The 15971-nt window shown below is 37.7% G+C and overlaps 1 protein-coding gene across 1 annotated transcript; it reads left to right on the top strand.

The window, feature by feature from the left end:
* Positions 1-5170: 5170 nt before the first annotated feature.
* DLX6 (distal-less homeobox 6) lies at positions 5171-10653 on the top strand. The gene is made up of 3 exons (XM_044065908.1): positions 5171-5857; positions 7046-7239; positions 9688-10653. The coding sequence occupies exons 1-3, from the start codon at positions 5506-5508 to the stop codon at positions 9937-9939; spliced, it is 798 nt and encodes a 265-aa protein (XP_043921843.1). The 5' UTR covers positions 5171-5505; the 3' UTR covers positions 9940-10653.
* The last annotated feature ends 5318 nt before the right edge of the window (positions 10654-15971 follow it).

Below are 15971 nucleotides of genomic sequence, written 5' to 3'. Positions count from 1 at the left end.
ACTAACTATACAATTCTATATATATATATATATATATATATATATATATATATATATATATGTATATATATATATATATATATATATATACTTCTTTAAAAATACTAGTCTCTTGTGTTTAAGGACCTTATACCAAAAAGGCATCTAAAGAGCGTAGAAAGGGCAAATACGAGTAAGTGGTATACAGAAAAAAGCTAAAAAAAGCCTGCAGTACCTTCATGTTGACAGATTTACTCTAACCCTGCTGAAAAGGGCAATTGACGCAAATTTGCTTCCTTATTTGTAGGCCTTAGGACATCTGATAGTAAATAATTATTACATGACGTGTTGATGCACAAAAAACGCTTAAAGGCTGAGTCTTGTTGCTTTACAAGTAAACAAGGGCTGATCATAGTCTTCTACTGCACATTCAGGTACTGTAAGAACTTCTCCTGGTAGTAAGTATAGTTAAATACAGTAGAAGGGAAAATGTATTGTTGACAGTCACAATTTCAAATAAAAACAGTGTTACAATTTTATGCAAAAATATAAGGAAACCACAAATTTGCTATGTCTTGGGGAAACAGAAAAGTCACACTTAACAGACGTGTGTAACTAGACAGGCAGGTGGACAGATTACAGTAAACCTAAAATTATTACTATAATGAACAAAAACGTATACAAAGTGTGTGAGAAAATTCGTTCTTATGACACATATAGTGGGTTATCATGACAGACCTAATAAAATTAATTTAAATAATGGCAATGATTATTATTAGAGCAAGACAAAACTAACCAGAAAAAAAAACACAATGTATTCCTAAAATGTTGTCTTCGAAAATTCTTATCTGTCAAATGATGCATTTTCTGGAAAGTAATCGTTATACCGTTTTGTCACAACGATCTAGACATGGTCCGCCATACTAATTACAAATTTCCTATGTTAGCCCCGCATAATTATCACATGGATGGATAGAGAGGTAGACACACACACACACACACACACACACACACACACACACACACACACACAAAGCAAGATATATATTTATTTTCTGTCTTGAATTCTTAACATTTGTGTACAGTACTGGATAGAAAATGTAAATGGAATTGCACAGACAAATACGAAGGAAAACAAAACAATCCTAGCAAGTCAACTACACAAAGTGATAAATGATAAGATGCAGAGGTGGATGAATGATTAGTGGACATGCAAACAGGCAGAGGCAGATATGTTATGAATGCATCACAGGAACTCAAAAGGTATGTGACCATAATCAGGTTAGTGACTTGGCTGAAGTGTTGCACAAAGACTTTCCTAGTTGTCATAAACAAAGATGCTGGCAATGCCACCCTCAAATGATGAGCATGGCTCAGACACTACCCCATAGCTCATAACCTTTTGCTACAAGAGATGGGAACAAAAAAAATATTCATGTACAAAGACCTTAGACCAGAAACATGTATGTTGTGATACTACTCAGAAATTTAATAATACCAAGGGGATGTATGAGCACTCAGTTTTCGCAGATAATGATGCAGCTGCAATGTCTTACAATATTTAGTGAGGATAATGTGCCTTGTTCAGTTAAAAAAATGCTAGCTGAGAAAGAACAGCACTCAGACGTAAAAATACCAACAACAGATGTTCAAAAACTGGAAATAATTTCATGCAGATTGGTCAGTACACTTAATATTTCGTGTTGAAAGAGGGTTGTGAGGAACTTTTAGAAATAACGATTTGAAATAATATAACCAATAATGTATTATGTTTTCGTTCTGTTGTTAATATCGTATAATTTGTTGCTAGAATAAAGATATTAACTTGAAATGTTTTTCAAACCACCCTCAGATTTGTTTATTCTGAGTGGTGTTGATAACTTAAAAATTGCCTGCAACCTTAAAAATTAGTGACAGCACAGATTCATTACTGGGCTTGATTTTGCTCTGGAAAATTAATATTTTCAGATATGAGTTGTGTTCCGATTTGTTCAAAACATCAGCACTTTATTAATGATAAATACGCACTGAGAGATACTTAAGTATTTCGCAACAGAAAAAAAAAACAGTGGATGTTGAAAAAGCACTATATAATACTAAGAAATAAATGCTTCTGCTGAAAATATCACTCATGTTACATACTGCGATATTGGTGGCTAAGGCCAGTGACTGAATTATTGTTGGCTAGCACTGACAAAAAAATGAAAGGAAATGATACAGAGAGGTGTGAGGAGCTGAGCAGATAATTCTTCAGGGTAAACTGATAAATTTGTAGAACTTTTGGAATACTGACTTCAGAAATATAATGATTACTTGAACTTTTTAAATAGTGAATGATATGCTGTTTACAGTTATATTACAAATAGAAAATGCTAATATAAATAGCTTCACAAAGTTTGTTCATCATTAATAAAATGTCGGTGCTAAACGATGTCTCAGCCTAAAGGCTTTCATTTCAGAGCTCCGGCTGGTCCAGTTAAGTTTGGTTAGCCCAGGACATTTATATTTTAAAGATTTACGATATGACCCAATATAGGCTTTGTTCCATTATCCCAAACTTTTTGGAAGTTGACACTGATTCATGATTCGAGAGATAAGCGATGATTGTCATGCTGTTCTAGGTAAGTACAAAATAAAACCTTGCAGACAAGTCCACGAGAATTCGTGCATGCGCGCATGCGGGCATGCGTTTGTGCGTGCGCGCGTCTAAGAGTCAATAATAACATGCGGCCGCGGTTGCATTACAACTCCGGCATCAGAGCACGGATGTTAAACAAGGAGCTCATTAAGCAGCATAATAAAGTTCTCAGGAGCTTCACTTAGTTGTTCAGGTGCATGCCGTTTAGCTCACTGATAACAGGTTGTTGCCTTGTGCAAGTGATAACTATATTTTGCTGTACTCTTCTTATTTTCCTTAATGACACCTAAATAGACACATTTGTCTTGCTCAGAGTAGTGCAACAAAACTGTCTGACCGTGCATGAGTACTGTTCTGTAAATCACTAAGTGAAGGAATTCATGAAAAAAAATATGCTATCAGCTGTTTCTTTATGTATAAAAAGAGTTTGCCAGTCCAAAGTAGATTGTAAAGGAGTGGATCGGGTTTCCATGTGGCGTGTTAAAGTGGAACCCGTAAGGGAAATGAGAGCAGGGCTGCCACTTGAACTCCATTCAGAGTTACTGAACCGGTTAGAAAAAGCCCAATTGTAAGGCATCAAAGCCATCTCCTTTTTTCCATGTCTCTTTCACACACACACACACACACACACGAGTGCAAAGTGGAACCTGCTTGAAGATAATGATTCTGCTACGGCACAAATGAAATATAGTTGTAAGCGGTTTTCATTTCTCGCATTATACATTTGGAGCAGCTCTATCACGGGACGCGCTTCAATGTGGGACAAGAACGCATTTGTGCCCTTGCACCAGTGTGTGTGAGTGTGTGTGAGTGTGTGTGTGTGTGTGTGCGTGCCCGCGCGTCCATTACAGTAAAGTTCCATCAGAACCATTACATAACAATTATATAGTCCAAAACCCAGTCCTGATTGGAGTAACTAACGAAAGTTGTTTATTTCCAGTTTCTTCTACTGTCTTTTTTTAGTATTTGAAGGGAATTATCCTTTATCTGTAACCCTACCTGCTCTGGTAAGGGTTTCCTTTCAGCACTAGGTGTCTTCTTATTATTCCAAAGTAAGAAAAAATAGTATGCAGATCAGATCCCGACCACAGTAAAAACATGCAGAGTTTCTCCCCTCAGATTTAGTCCAGCTAGGAAACTGCAGTCCCGTGTGCTTGAGTGCCTGTCCTAGTTGCAAGCTTCGGTTTAAATCCCTGTTTGCAAATAATAGCTAGAATAGTACAAGAAAGGTATGGTCGTCTTTTTATAGCCAAAAAAGGGAGAGAACCGCAACTAAATGCTGCAGTTAGACAACCAGTTTGATAAGGATAATTGAGGCGACACAAGTGTATAATTAGAGGATAATTTATGCTATATCCACTTTTATTCCACCTCCTAAAATAAACCCAGTCCATAATCATTACCGGGAAATTGTTCTGAATTTCAGAGCAGCAATTTGAACAAAAGTGCTGCTGCGGTTAATCAGAGCAGCATTTCCGCATAGCTCTGATTACGACTCTAATTACCTCTCTCCGCAAAATAAAATGAAATACTCGTAAAATGTCGCTGCATCTTATTAATGACTGTCTGACAATAAAATAAAAAAAACTTGTGGATTGTAATTTCAAGGCGATTTCAAAATGGAAGCGCTCTGCTTCAGTGTAGTTTATATTGTAATCAAAAATTGCCAAACCACTAACCGCATGTATAATTTGCATATATTTGAAGTCATTACAGCAGCTTCTGTTTTCAATAGGAAACAAAAACTCACTACTGCCAGATTTCCAGGGATCGACTGTCAGACCTTGTTATTCATTATGAATCACAGTAAATATTTTAAATAATAGAATTAATTTATTGCTAAAGCAGCACCCGTCCCAGAAACGCTGAAGTGCAGATTAAATGAAATGGCTTGGATAACATATGAATGCTTAAAATTATTTATGATGAAAAAGAGCAGGAATCAGAATGTCATGGATGTATCACTAAAGCAACAGTTAAACAGGGGGGATGGAAGTAAATAACTAGTGCAGCAATAAAACAAATATCCCGCAACCTAAACAGAAAACTAAGCATCGGTTAAAGGGGGTACACGTTACAGTGTCTAAAATGCTTACACATGGCATTCGTTTGAAAGTCCAGACAATGAATCTCTCTCCCCAAGTCTACCAGTAGACAAAGCAGGTAATGAAACTGGGTAACAGGTTTACATGAAGGGTGGGACAAACTAGCTACAAAGCCTTTGTCTTCTTATTACATGCCTGCTGCAGCTTGAGGCTTTTGCAGAACAGTTCTATATATTGTAGCAGAAAAGATCATTGCTGGATGTCCCGCTTTAAACATTAGAATAACACATGGTTGTTAAACGTAGATGCAACGCTGCCAGTGGCGATCTTGGGTTAGAGAAAATGTTTCTGTATTACCTGGCTGGCTCTTCTAATTGTAGCATGCAATGCTGGTAGCTGGGTTTAAAGAACTACGGTCTGGCTTGGTTGACAGCCAAACAGTTGAAGGTGGGCTCTTTAGCGCGCCTTGTGACGTCACAGACAGACTGACCAATGGCAAGGCTTTGCCCTTTGGAGACAAACCATTTCACTTGTGGCGTCTGCATCAAGTCTAAAAGCAGAAGACCAAGTTTAACAGAATCAAGCTTAAAATCATTGCCTTAGCTCGAGTCTTTCTTCCTCTAAACAAGTTGGAAGTGGAAAAGGAAAAAAGAAAAAAAAGTCGGCCATTAGAGTTTCTGGAATTACACCCCTCCCCCCATCATCTTCTCTCCGTAAACCTCACCTCCAATCCTGGACAGAATTGGAAAGAAAGGGAGAGTGAGAGAGAGGGAGAGTGAGCGTGGATGTTTGTGTGTGCGCGTGTGAGAGAGCGAGGGGGAGTGCTCTCAATTTGAAAGTTTGATGATGACCATGACTACGATGGCTGACAATCTGGAAGCCCCGGACTCGTCAAAGTCTGCTTTCATGGAGTTTGGTCAGCAACAGCAGAGCTCACCGTCCATGGCTGCCGGTCACCACCATCACTATCCGTTGCACTGCTTGCACTCGACCTCGCATCCACATCATCCTCACCATCACCAGCATACCGAAAGCAGCTCGCCATACCCGCCTGGGTCAGCCAACTCATACAGTCGTCCATCTTCGCTCGCCACCTATCCTTACCTGAGCCATGGGCAACACAGCCCCTACCTGCCTTCAACCTACCACCCCGGCAATGGTAGTGGTATCAACCAACAGCGAGCAGAGGATGCAGGTGAGACTCGGACCAACTTCTTTATCCTTCATGTTTCATCCTTCCAACTTTAATGCCCCGTGTAGTCTCGTACTCATAGCTTTCCTACTCCCTTCCTCATACTAATCATTGCATTGTCTTTGGATGCATTCTGGTAATATTGCTAGTGTGTGTCAGCACAAAAATTCAACAACTTTCTATTCATATTTATGTCGTTCATTTTATTGTCATGCTCTCATATCCAGTGTCCGCTCTTTTTTATGTACATTTTTCGGCTTGAGTTTTCTGTGGCACTTAGGTTAAAGAAAGTTGAATACATAATAACTACGTCAGTTAGTGGTATTCCAGTCTCTTAATGCTTACATCAGTGTGGCTATTGCCTAATTACATTGAGCATATATAACCCAGTCTCTTAATGCTAACATCAGTGTGGCTGTTGTCTAATTACCTTGAGCATATATAGCTAGCCAATGCATGTAGATGCATTCATTTTAAAACACCCTTCACTAGTACCAATGGAAACAAATGGCAATACTCCCAAATGCTTTCATCTGGTATAGCCTCAGGCCAAGTCTGTCACCCAGACAATGTCTAACTTCCTAGGCTGAAATTACTGCTGAGGAAACACAACCAATGCGTGCTGTGTTGCCGCTACTAAATGATCTGTTTAGAATTGCCCAAGGGACCTCTTAATTTTATCAATAGTCCGCTCCTTGCTTTGCAATGATTTTATAAACTATTGGGGCCAGTTTAATATCACAAAATGTAGAATATTTGATCGAATATCTTAAAACCAAGCAATGGAAGGTAATATTGTGAACAATACTTTATCTGAAGGGAATGATTTTTTGAGTAAAACCTAGAGTATGAGTAAAAATAACAAAAACGTTTCACTGTTGCAGAGGATTACGCATTTTTCATACTATCATTTTATTTGTTTATTTATTAATTTATTCATTGCTATTTAGGCCAAAGTAGGGCCACAGTTGTAATCGGTAATTAATTTTTTGTGCGCCCAAGTGCATTCGGGTTATTTTGGAGCCATTTTAGGATGCAACATTCAGGTTGTCATTTGTATGTTGCTGCAGCTAGTTAAATAGCATTACAGACACTAATCGTTTTTGTACTAAATGGATTAAAAACTGCGGTTTCTTCATAACATTTTCCACTGTCATGTTTCATATTAGGTGCTGATATTTTGTGTTGCAGATCCACAGAAAACTACAGTAATAGAAAACGGTGAGATACGGTTTAATGGTAAAGGGAAAAAGATTCGCAAACCTAGAACCATTTATTCAAGCCTCCAGCTTCAAGCTTTGAATCATCGGTTCCAGCAAACTCAATACCTGGCACTACCGGAAAGGGCTGAACTTGCAGCTTCGCTGGGACTTACCCAGACACAGGTAATTAGCAAACTTTTTTGTTAGATATGCTTAATTAGAGATTATAAAATAAATGCACATGCTACAGAAAGAGTCGCTAAATATGCAGCAAACGCCTTGGTGAAAATTAAAGCTGCACTTTACTATTTGATTTTTTCTCTGTCTCTCTCTCTCTCTCTAACACACAGACACATAGCGTTGTTAGTGACAGCAGCATCTTAAACTGCCTAAAGATTCCTCTCTAAAAACAGTGAATATAGGTAAAAGCCTTTCAAATAAATATATGGGCCTGGTCTAGAAAGGGCATTTTCGGAAAAAACAATTATCTAACGGTTTGCAATGATTATTCTATTTCTCGGCCTGCTGATGTTGATTATTGAGTAAGCAATGGCCTACAGACTAAGGATCCCCAGGTAACGTGCTTACACCTGTATAATCTTGGCACACAAATAAAGTGCAGATTAAAAAAAAGGTAACACAAAAAGTGCAGCACTAGATATTTCTTTGTCCGGAAAGACTGATAGAAAGTAATACAGCCTCTCTTTCTCTCTCACGCACCCCCCCCCCCTCCCTCAGACACACACAAACACACGCGTGCACTTTTATATCAGAATCTTAAATTAATGGAAAATGCAGTGCCTGCCGTGCATATATTGTGACCAGTGATACTACCAGCATATTCATCTGAAATATTTAATTTCTGAACCGGAAAACACTGGTAATTTGAAGTCTCGTGTATCAGTAGCTTATGTTTTCTGTTCTATTATGCCTGGCAGCTTCTAACTGTGCATACTAGTGACCCGCATAATATCTGCTGTAGTTAGTTATCTCCACCAGTTTAACGTTGCTATTAGCCAAGACTAGTTTATGTCTTTTTGCGATTATTTATATTTAAGCTCCACGACTGAACTAGGGTTTATTTGATGTTTGCATGCATCCAAAGTGGAAGTAAAAAGAAAAAGAAAAAAAAAACATAAAATGTATAATATTAATATTAAGGTTGTAAAATTAAAGTAGTAATAATAAGGTTGCATGAAGAGGAAAAAAGAAATAATCAATTAAGATTGAAAATGGGCTCCCTGAGCCCAGAGGACCTCCCCGGTCATCAAACTGAAATAAATAGATAAATCAAACAAGCAAAGCACATAACATACCTCCACACAAATACACATTCTTAGCCCTCTGTTTCAGAAGTAAAAAAATGAACGTTCAACTGTTCAGCAATTGATTGAGGTTTATCATACTGCTAATTATACAAGCAACATAACTATGTCGTCATTATTTACATTGTGTGTACACATAGCTGTGTACTCGTTATTAACAGTATCGAAACATACACTTGTGTATTCATTATTTACATTATTTGCACATATAGCTAAATATTTATTATTTGCATCATCTATGTAGCTCTGCAGTCTTTATTTACATTATTTATACAAGTAGCTGTGTATTCATTATTTACTTTATCTAGACACGTAGCTGTGCACTCTTTACTTACATTATTTATGCAAGTAGCTGGGTGTATTCAGTATTTACATTATCTACGCACATAGCTGAATATTTATTATTTACATAATCTATATGCATAGCTTTGTACTCATTATTTACATTATCTTTACATAAAGATGATTCACGTGCCATATAAGCTGTACATTTAATAGATTTTTTTCCCTAATAAGTTCAAAGTAGGTAGTGCATAGTAGAAGATTCACAAAATAGATCAGCGTCTACTGCCTGACTTCAGTGACAGATACAGATATGCAATAGATTAAATGGATAGACGTCTCTCTATCTCTCTCTCTCTCACACACACACACACACACACACACACACACACACAATCACACACACACAGACACACACACACATCTATTTGCCCGTCTATCTGTCTGCCTGTCTGTCTCTGTGATAAAATCTCTATTATGTGCATGTAAAAATGATACTCGTGTTCACACACATTATGTATGTGTGTGTGTGTGTGTGTGTGTGTCCATTAAGGTGTTATGTGTGTGTGTCCATTAAGGTGTTATAACATCTACAATATGTAGGTATAGTAGGAGGTATAAGAAAATCTTAATAAAGATTTTTTTGGGGAGGGAGCATTTTCAAAGCACCAGATCCACAGACAAGATAAACGTCATAAATTTAATTAACTGACGCTGGGACACCTAATAAGTTAAACTGGTAAAGATTTGACTCTTGTATGTAGTGTCAAAACTCTGCTGCTGTTGTTCTTATTGCTGGTGCATTTGTTGTTGTTGTTTCACCAGATTAATTACTGGGACAGATTTAAGGGCTGTTTGCTGTTCAGTAATTTTATGATAAATATCTGTAACAGTAATTTAAGGCTGGTGTATCGTTGCATTCCATTAAAATGGGTAGCTGTGAAAACAGCTGGCTTTTTTTTCTTCTTCTTCTTTATGAAAGTTGTGCATCTGAACTAAATAATTTAATCTTCTTTGCTCACAGGTAAAAATATGGTTCCAAAATAAGCGATCCAAATTTAAGAAATTGCTTAAGCAAGGCAACAATCCACACGAAACTGACCCTATGCCAGGTTCTGCTGCTCTTTCTCCTCGATCACCTGGTATTCAACCTGTCTGGGATGTGTCAGCCTCAACCAAAGGAGTAAACATGCCTCCGAACAGTTACATGTCTGGGTATTCACACTGGTACCCTTCCCCACATCAAGATACAATGCAACGTCCACAAATGATGTAAAGTGCCAGGAGGCAACAGTATATGCTTGATTCTCTAGTGTGGCAAAAGTGCTCAGTGCCCAGGCTGTTTGTTGGTGGTTCTCCTAAACAAGCTCTTAGTGCATCAATAGCAAGTGACCTCTGAACAAAATAAGCAATGCGGGTGAACCAAGAGGCATATATGTGCACTTATAGCTAAATTTGATGACAGCAAACACGGTTGTTCTCCTTCAACGCAAGGGAATGCTTAGCTGTGGGTGCCAATAAACAATGGAAATTAAAAATATTGTAGCGAGGTACGTCACAAATTATTGGTGCCATACAGTGTCCGAGTGCGCTCTGTTTAATAAAGGACTTCAGTGAACATCTATTTTGGTTCATACTGTTGGAACGTTCAGTTAGAAAGTTAAACCAGATATGGAATCTCTACATAATAAAAAGGCACTCGAAGGCAGTGTTTTGGGAGCAAACCTTCAGAGCACCTAACTGACTTAGCAATCTTCGGTATCCATAAAAAGGTGGTGGCATTCACTGATCTTTAAACAGTCAGGATTGGACCTGTAAAATGTTTTTCTAAAGTCAGATATGTGGTTTAGCACAACCTTTTTTAACACCATGTTTGAAACCTTACAAAAACAATGTATATGTATATAACGCTGAAAATTTGCTGTGTATATATTTTGTATATGTTTTGTTTCTCTTTCATATTAATGGAGTAAAAATCTTTTAAATCGTGTGAACTGTATTTCATAACTCACAGCTGCTGTCAAACTGGATAATATGATAACTTACATTCTTCCTTCAGCAAGAAGCAAAACATATATTTTCACATGTACATATGTTTCATACGTTTCTGCACACGTTTCCTGTTTTCTCTGATGTGAAGTTGACATAAAACAGATATAGAGTACAGAACTGTATAACAAAGTCTAAACTGGAGGTTATGCACTCCGAGTCTAGAAATGCCCACTTTCACTGCAGTGAAAACATATTTAGCACACTACAAACCTTTAATTTCTTGATGATAAGCGTGTTAAATAGACGTTACTGGTGCTTGTGTATATAATATTGCATTATCTTTAAAACACGTTTTTCTTCTCCGTTTTATCCAATAATTTGTTAATGTATATAAAATAATTCTGCCAGGCAACAGCATTAACTGCTTTATGACAAAGCATAATCAACTGCATGACTATAGTTTTTAAACTCCATCAGATGCTATTTCTTAATCCTTTTCAGTTTACTTAACACTTTCTTATTGACACTTCAAGAAACTCCTGATGCTTTGTAACTAATACCGCCTTAAACGTTTTCCACAGGGTTACCACCTGTCCCACTTTGCGAGGGACAGTCCCTCTTTGGGCAGTTGCGTCCTGACAAAAAATATTAAAAATGGCAAATCTCCTGAGATTGTAGGACATAATTCTTTTCTATATTTTTATGTAATAATTACATAAAACAGTTATTATGTATCTAAAATACCTAACTGTTACAAGAAACAGAATAAGCAACTCAAATGCTACAAGAATAAGATTTTATTTAGGCAAAAAATAAGTTCTATCCTTTGTACTGACCGTGGGTATGTGTCGACCTGTAAAATCTGATGTGTGTCCCGAAAATGTCCCACTTTGGCCATTTGAAAAGGTGGCAACCCTAAATTTCTACCCTCACACATTTATTTACATTTTAATAAGTTGCATTGTTAGCACTCAAAAGGTAAATGAACATTATATAGAGAAATGCCTTCTTTCTTAGAAAGTGTTCGAGAGATGCTACCAATGTCGGCTCTACACACAGACACACACACACACACACACACACACACACACACACACACACACAGAGAGAGAGAGAGAGAGACGCACGCACACGCACACACAAAGTGAAAGATAAAACGGTACCTGCCTGTTTACTAATAGGAAGGTTACCTCTGCAGTAAAACCCCAAAGTCATAAATCCCCAAACAGTACGTAGAAGATAAATCCGTCTTCTTGTCATCCCCCGAGACAAGTATTGTCAAGCTGGCGAAAAAATGTCTCTTTTCCATTTTGTCTACCCACTGTGTAATGCAGGATTGAGGATTCCTAAAGCTCCCCAGGATCATTTCGGAACAAAACCTACAGCTGCAGTTCCATCCAATTTGAAGTAGATATTGGGGACAATTTAAGGTTTTTATCCACAAGAAGGTTTTCCATTCTCATAAATGCAGCCATAATTAGGGTAATTTTTGATGTAGCCCGCTGATTACAGCGTTTTTACCGTCAAAGATAATTACCTGTAATTTTCTTCCACTTTTAATACTAAAAAGCCATCTTTATTTAGATTCAGGCACAGGAAAGGCGAAACAAAAGAGGGAAATTATTCTGTTATTCATACACAAATTGCAGATACGTAGGACCCAAAATTGTTGGAAAATTAACCAAAATTATAAGGCTGAATAGGAAAAGAGGCCTTCAAATGTTCAGCTAGAGGAGAATGACTTCGCAGAACTTCATTATGATGATAAAACCAGGCGCTTAATGCAAATCATTGTATACATTTAAACAGCAGCTTTTGAGTTGCTATATGAATGGGGTTTCTAAGTCTGATCCAGACAGTGGATTTGTAGGATTGCATGCATTTATTTAATGATATAATATTTGAACATTTCCTGTATTAGTCAAATGTTTGCCAACTGAAGGGAAAGCATTTTTTTCTGAGAAAACGCTACACTGGTTTACATTTCCTTAGCTGTCTATACAGCTAATCAATCATTATTGGGATTTTATACCAAAGTTATTAGACTGACAGATCTATGAGATGCATTTTGAATGGCCTGCTTTATGCAGTAGGCAGCATAAACTGTGTGTGTTGCCTGTCCCCTACCCCAACCCTTGTACCTGGACGATTACTGAATAGTGAATATATTTAGGTGTATAAGGTCAGTGTCCCAGATACATGGAGGAATATAGGGTTATCAGGCTGTCCCAATAAACGGTTATCAGGTTACCCCATACAGAATAACCAACAGCAACTGCAGACTCTTTTTAACACCCTCTTAAATAACTAACGACTATTTCGTTCACTGCCATCTCATCGGAGCTTTGCTGTCTGAAAGCCTAAATGCAATAAACGTGTATTCACACTCAGGGGGATATGAAATTAATGCTTTAACTGTATTATCTTAAAAACACCTGTTCTGTTCTTGCAAGGGTCTAAGAATCTAACTCCTACCCCCACCCCCACGAGAACGCAGCTATTATGAAATAGGTGCAATTGGGTTATAGAAAGCCTGAGCTCACGAGGAAAAACACGCTGTTTAATGGTTACGTGGGGGTGATATGCTTGTGCCCGTGTGAGTGCGCAGGCGCGTGGGTGGGCGTGCGCGGGCGCTATACTTAATGCCAAAATCAGGTTCTTTTGTATTCGGATCATCTCTCGTTTCAGTTTAAATCGTTGTCTGGAAGCATTTTTTCTCTATAACATAAAAAGTGAGACCATCTCACAGCAGTGTTGACTCAGAATTGAAATAAAGCAGAATACCTTAAAGTGCAAAAACATGTAAAGCGAAACTGTAAAATTCACCTTAGGCATGAAGCTTATCGCACAAGTTCGTATGACTGCCAGGTAAAGCTTTCTTTTAAAAAAGTAATGTAACCTGTGCATTCCGTAATTCCTTCGTTGAAACGGTGCTGCTAGTGGTCTTTTCCTGAGCCTACATAAATATTAATGAATACGTACAGCATTCCAATAAATTGGATATAGCCCACAAAACAGCAGCAGAATGTTAGAACCACCAAGCCTGCCCCACTCAAGTTGAAAAATGTGCTCCATATGAAATTAACGCCGTTGGAGTAGTTATATAGTTACCCTTTCTGTGCGTCCATGTATCCAGTCTGTTAACGAGAAGTTTTCCAAACAGCTAACATAGATTTTCTCAGGTAGGTGAAGAACTTACCACGTAATGGCTCCCTCTTGCAGACTGTAGTAGCCCAGTTTGTGTAGGTTCGACGATTTTTAGCGTGTTGTGCTTTCTTTGGCTGCAGGTATTCCCCCATTTCCTTCTGCATAACAACACTGTCTACATATTTTGCTAAATCTACCGGCAAAAGAAGCGCTCTCTTTCCATTTCTTTCTCTCTCTCTCCCTCAATTCCTGCTTGACTGAGCACATCCAGGTGTGAAATTGTTTGCACACCCTGCACCTCTTATATTGCCAGCAAAATTAGCTGTTATTACTGTCACTGTTTAGTGATGGTTAGCTTGGTTATAACAAGAGAGAAAGAAAGAAAGAAAAAAAACCGTAATCAAGACCTCGCGCATCTTTGCAAATTATAGATAATTGTGAACGTCCAGATTATGATAATAGCATCCTAATCCAACCCGCAGTATAATTATTACCGAGTGTTACATCCGAAACTGTCCAGTAGGGCTAATTCAACCATTATTAAAAAAAAAACTATTTTTGTAGTACAGATGGGCTTGCTCAGTGGAAATATTCTACTGTAATTTCAATGAGCGCACCATGTGAAATACCACAGGAAAGACATGAAACATGAAGAAATCATGTGGAAGGGGGCAATCAAATAAATATTTAAAGGGAAAATGATACTGTATTTCATTAAAATGGTATTTCCATTGCCAATTGTTCTGAGTGTCTAATAACCTTAAAACCAGGATAATGCAATGCCTTTTTCACTCATTCAGGGCATTCACCAACAGAAGAGCAGATGAATTCAAATATATACCCTCCCCCACCACACGCACGCGCACGCACGCACTCGTAAACTTTCCCTTTCTATAAAAAAAAAAACAAACGCGGGCGTGTCAAGTATATTTCCAAAACACTGGAATGGCATAATTCCCAAATATATATAGATTTCTTTACTTTGTATCCTTACGGTCACCTCCACCACTTGTTACAACGCGCGTGCACACACATACATACACCCACACACACCCACACATACATTCAGACGTACACAGTCACGCACTTAGACACACACACACTCACACACTTGAAAAGGCAAATATATATATATATATATATATATATATATATATATATATATATATATATATATGTGTGTGTGTGTGTGTGTGTGTGTGTGTGTGCGTGTGTGTGTGTGTGTATACAGCAGAACTGCATCGGGCAAGTAATTGTGTGGCCCTATTAGTAAAATGAATAGCTCTTTTTATGTCAAACGGCGGTATTTTGAAAATAATAATTTTTATAGATGCTTTGTTCCGACTATTCTCGCCCCCTCTCTCTCTCTCTCTATATATATATATATATATATATTTATATATGCCTATGCATTCTGGAAGCGCACTCAGGAAAGGAAAATCCAAGTCAAAGTTCTCTCTCTCTCTCTCTCTCTCTCTCTCTCTGTTTGTCTGTCAGACTGTCTGTATTTCTATCTCTCTCTTTCTCTCTATATTTTCTTTGTAGGTGCAAGCGCATTCAGCAGTGAAGCACCCCCACCCCGTGTACAAAAAGACATATACAGTAACGGTTCAATAAAGGGCAATTACACTATTCAAACTGCAGCGCCTTGGTCCTTCTTTTAATTTTATTTCTTTGTTCTGTTACATGCTTTGACTTCGTGTGTTTGTTATACTGCATACAGAGCAGAAACTAACAGTGAATGAGCCTGTAACAACTCTAAGAAAACTAAAGCTAACAAGATAGGTCAGGGCATGTTTAATTTCATGTTTTATTCGACAGTATGAGGAGAAGACAACACTAAATTACAAGCTAATAATAACGCAGTTAAGCCTAGCAGTTAGTATAGAAGACTAGGGCTAGTGTTAGTAACGAGCTGTTCCCTGTAGTCTACGGTTTGATTCCTTCAGCCTTTATGTGCTTATTGACTGTAGTCAGCATAATAGTGCTTAGAGAAACTTGTTCAATGGTCTAGTGGACCGCATGCTTAATTGAGTACCTATTAGATCTCAGCACAATCTTTAATGTCTTCTTAATTTGCAAAATACGTTCTAAATAATAAAATAGCTTTAATGAAAAACATAAACAGGTAAACATGTTCTGTATTTTCAGTAGGTATTACGTTTGTTT

This window comes from Protopterus annectens, chromosome 3.part0 (genome assembly GCF_019279795.1).
Source record: "Protopterus annectens isolate FY-2018-M chromosome 3.part0, PAN1.0, whole genome shotgun sequence".
Taxonomy (NCBI): domain Eukaryota; kingdom Metazoa; phylum Chordata; order Ceratodontiformes; family Protopteridae; genus Protopterus; species Protopterus annectens.
This window is presented reverse-complemented; position numbering and strand designations above follow the sequence as displayed.

What these genes read in the sequence shown, in the direction of transcription:
- DLX6 (XM_044065908.1), top strand. Translation starts at nt 5,506, where the DNA reads ATGATGACCATGACTACGATGGCTGACAATCTGGAAGCCCCGGACTCG. An exon ending in ACAGCGAGCAGAGGATGCAG is followed by an intron (nt 5,858 to 7,045) that starts GTGAGACTCGGA and finishes TTTGTGTTGCAG; the next exon opens with ATCCACAGAAAACTACAGTA. An exon ending in TGGGACTTACCCAGACACAG is followed by an intron (nt 7,240 to 9,687) that starts GTAATTAGCAAA and finishes CTTTGCTCACAG; the next exon opens with GTAAAAATATGGTTCCAAAA.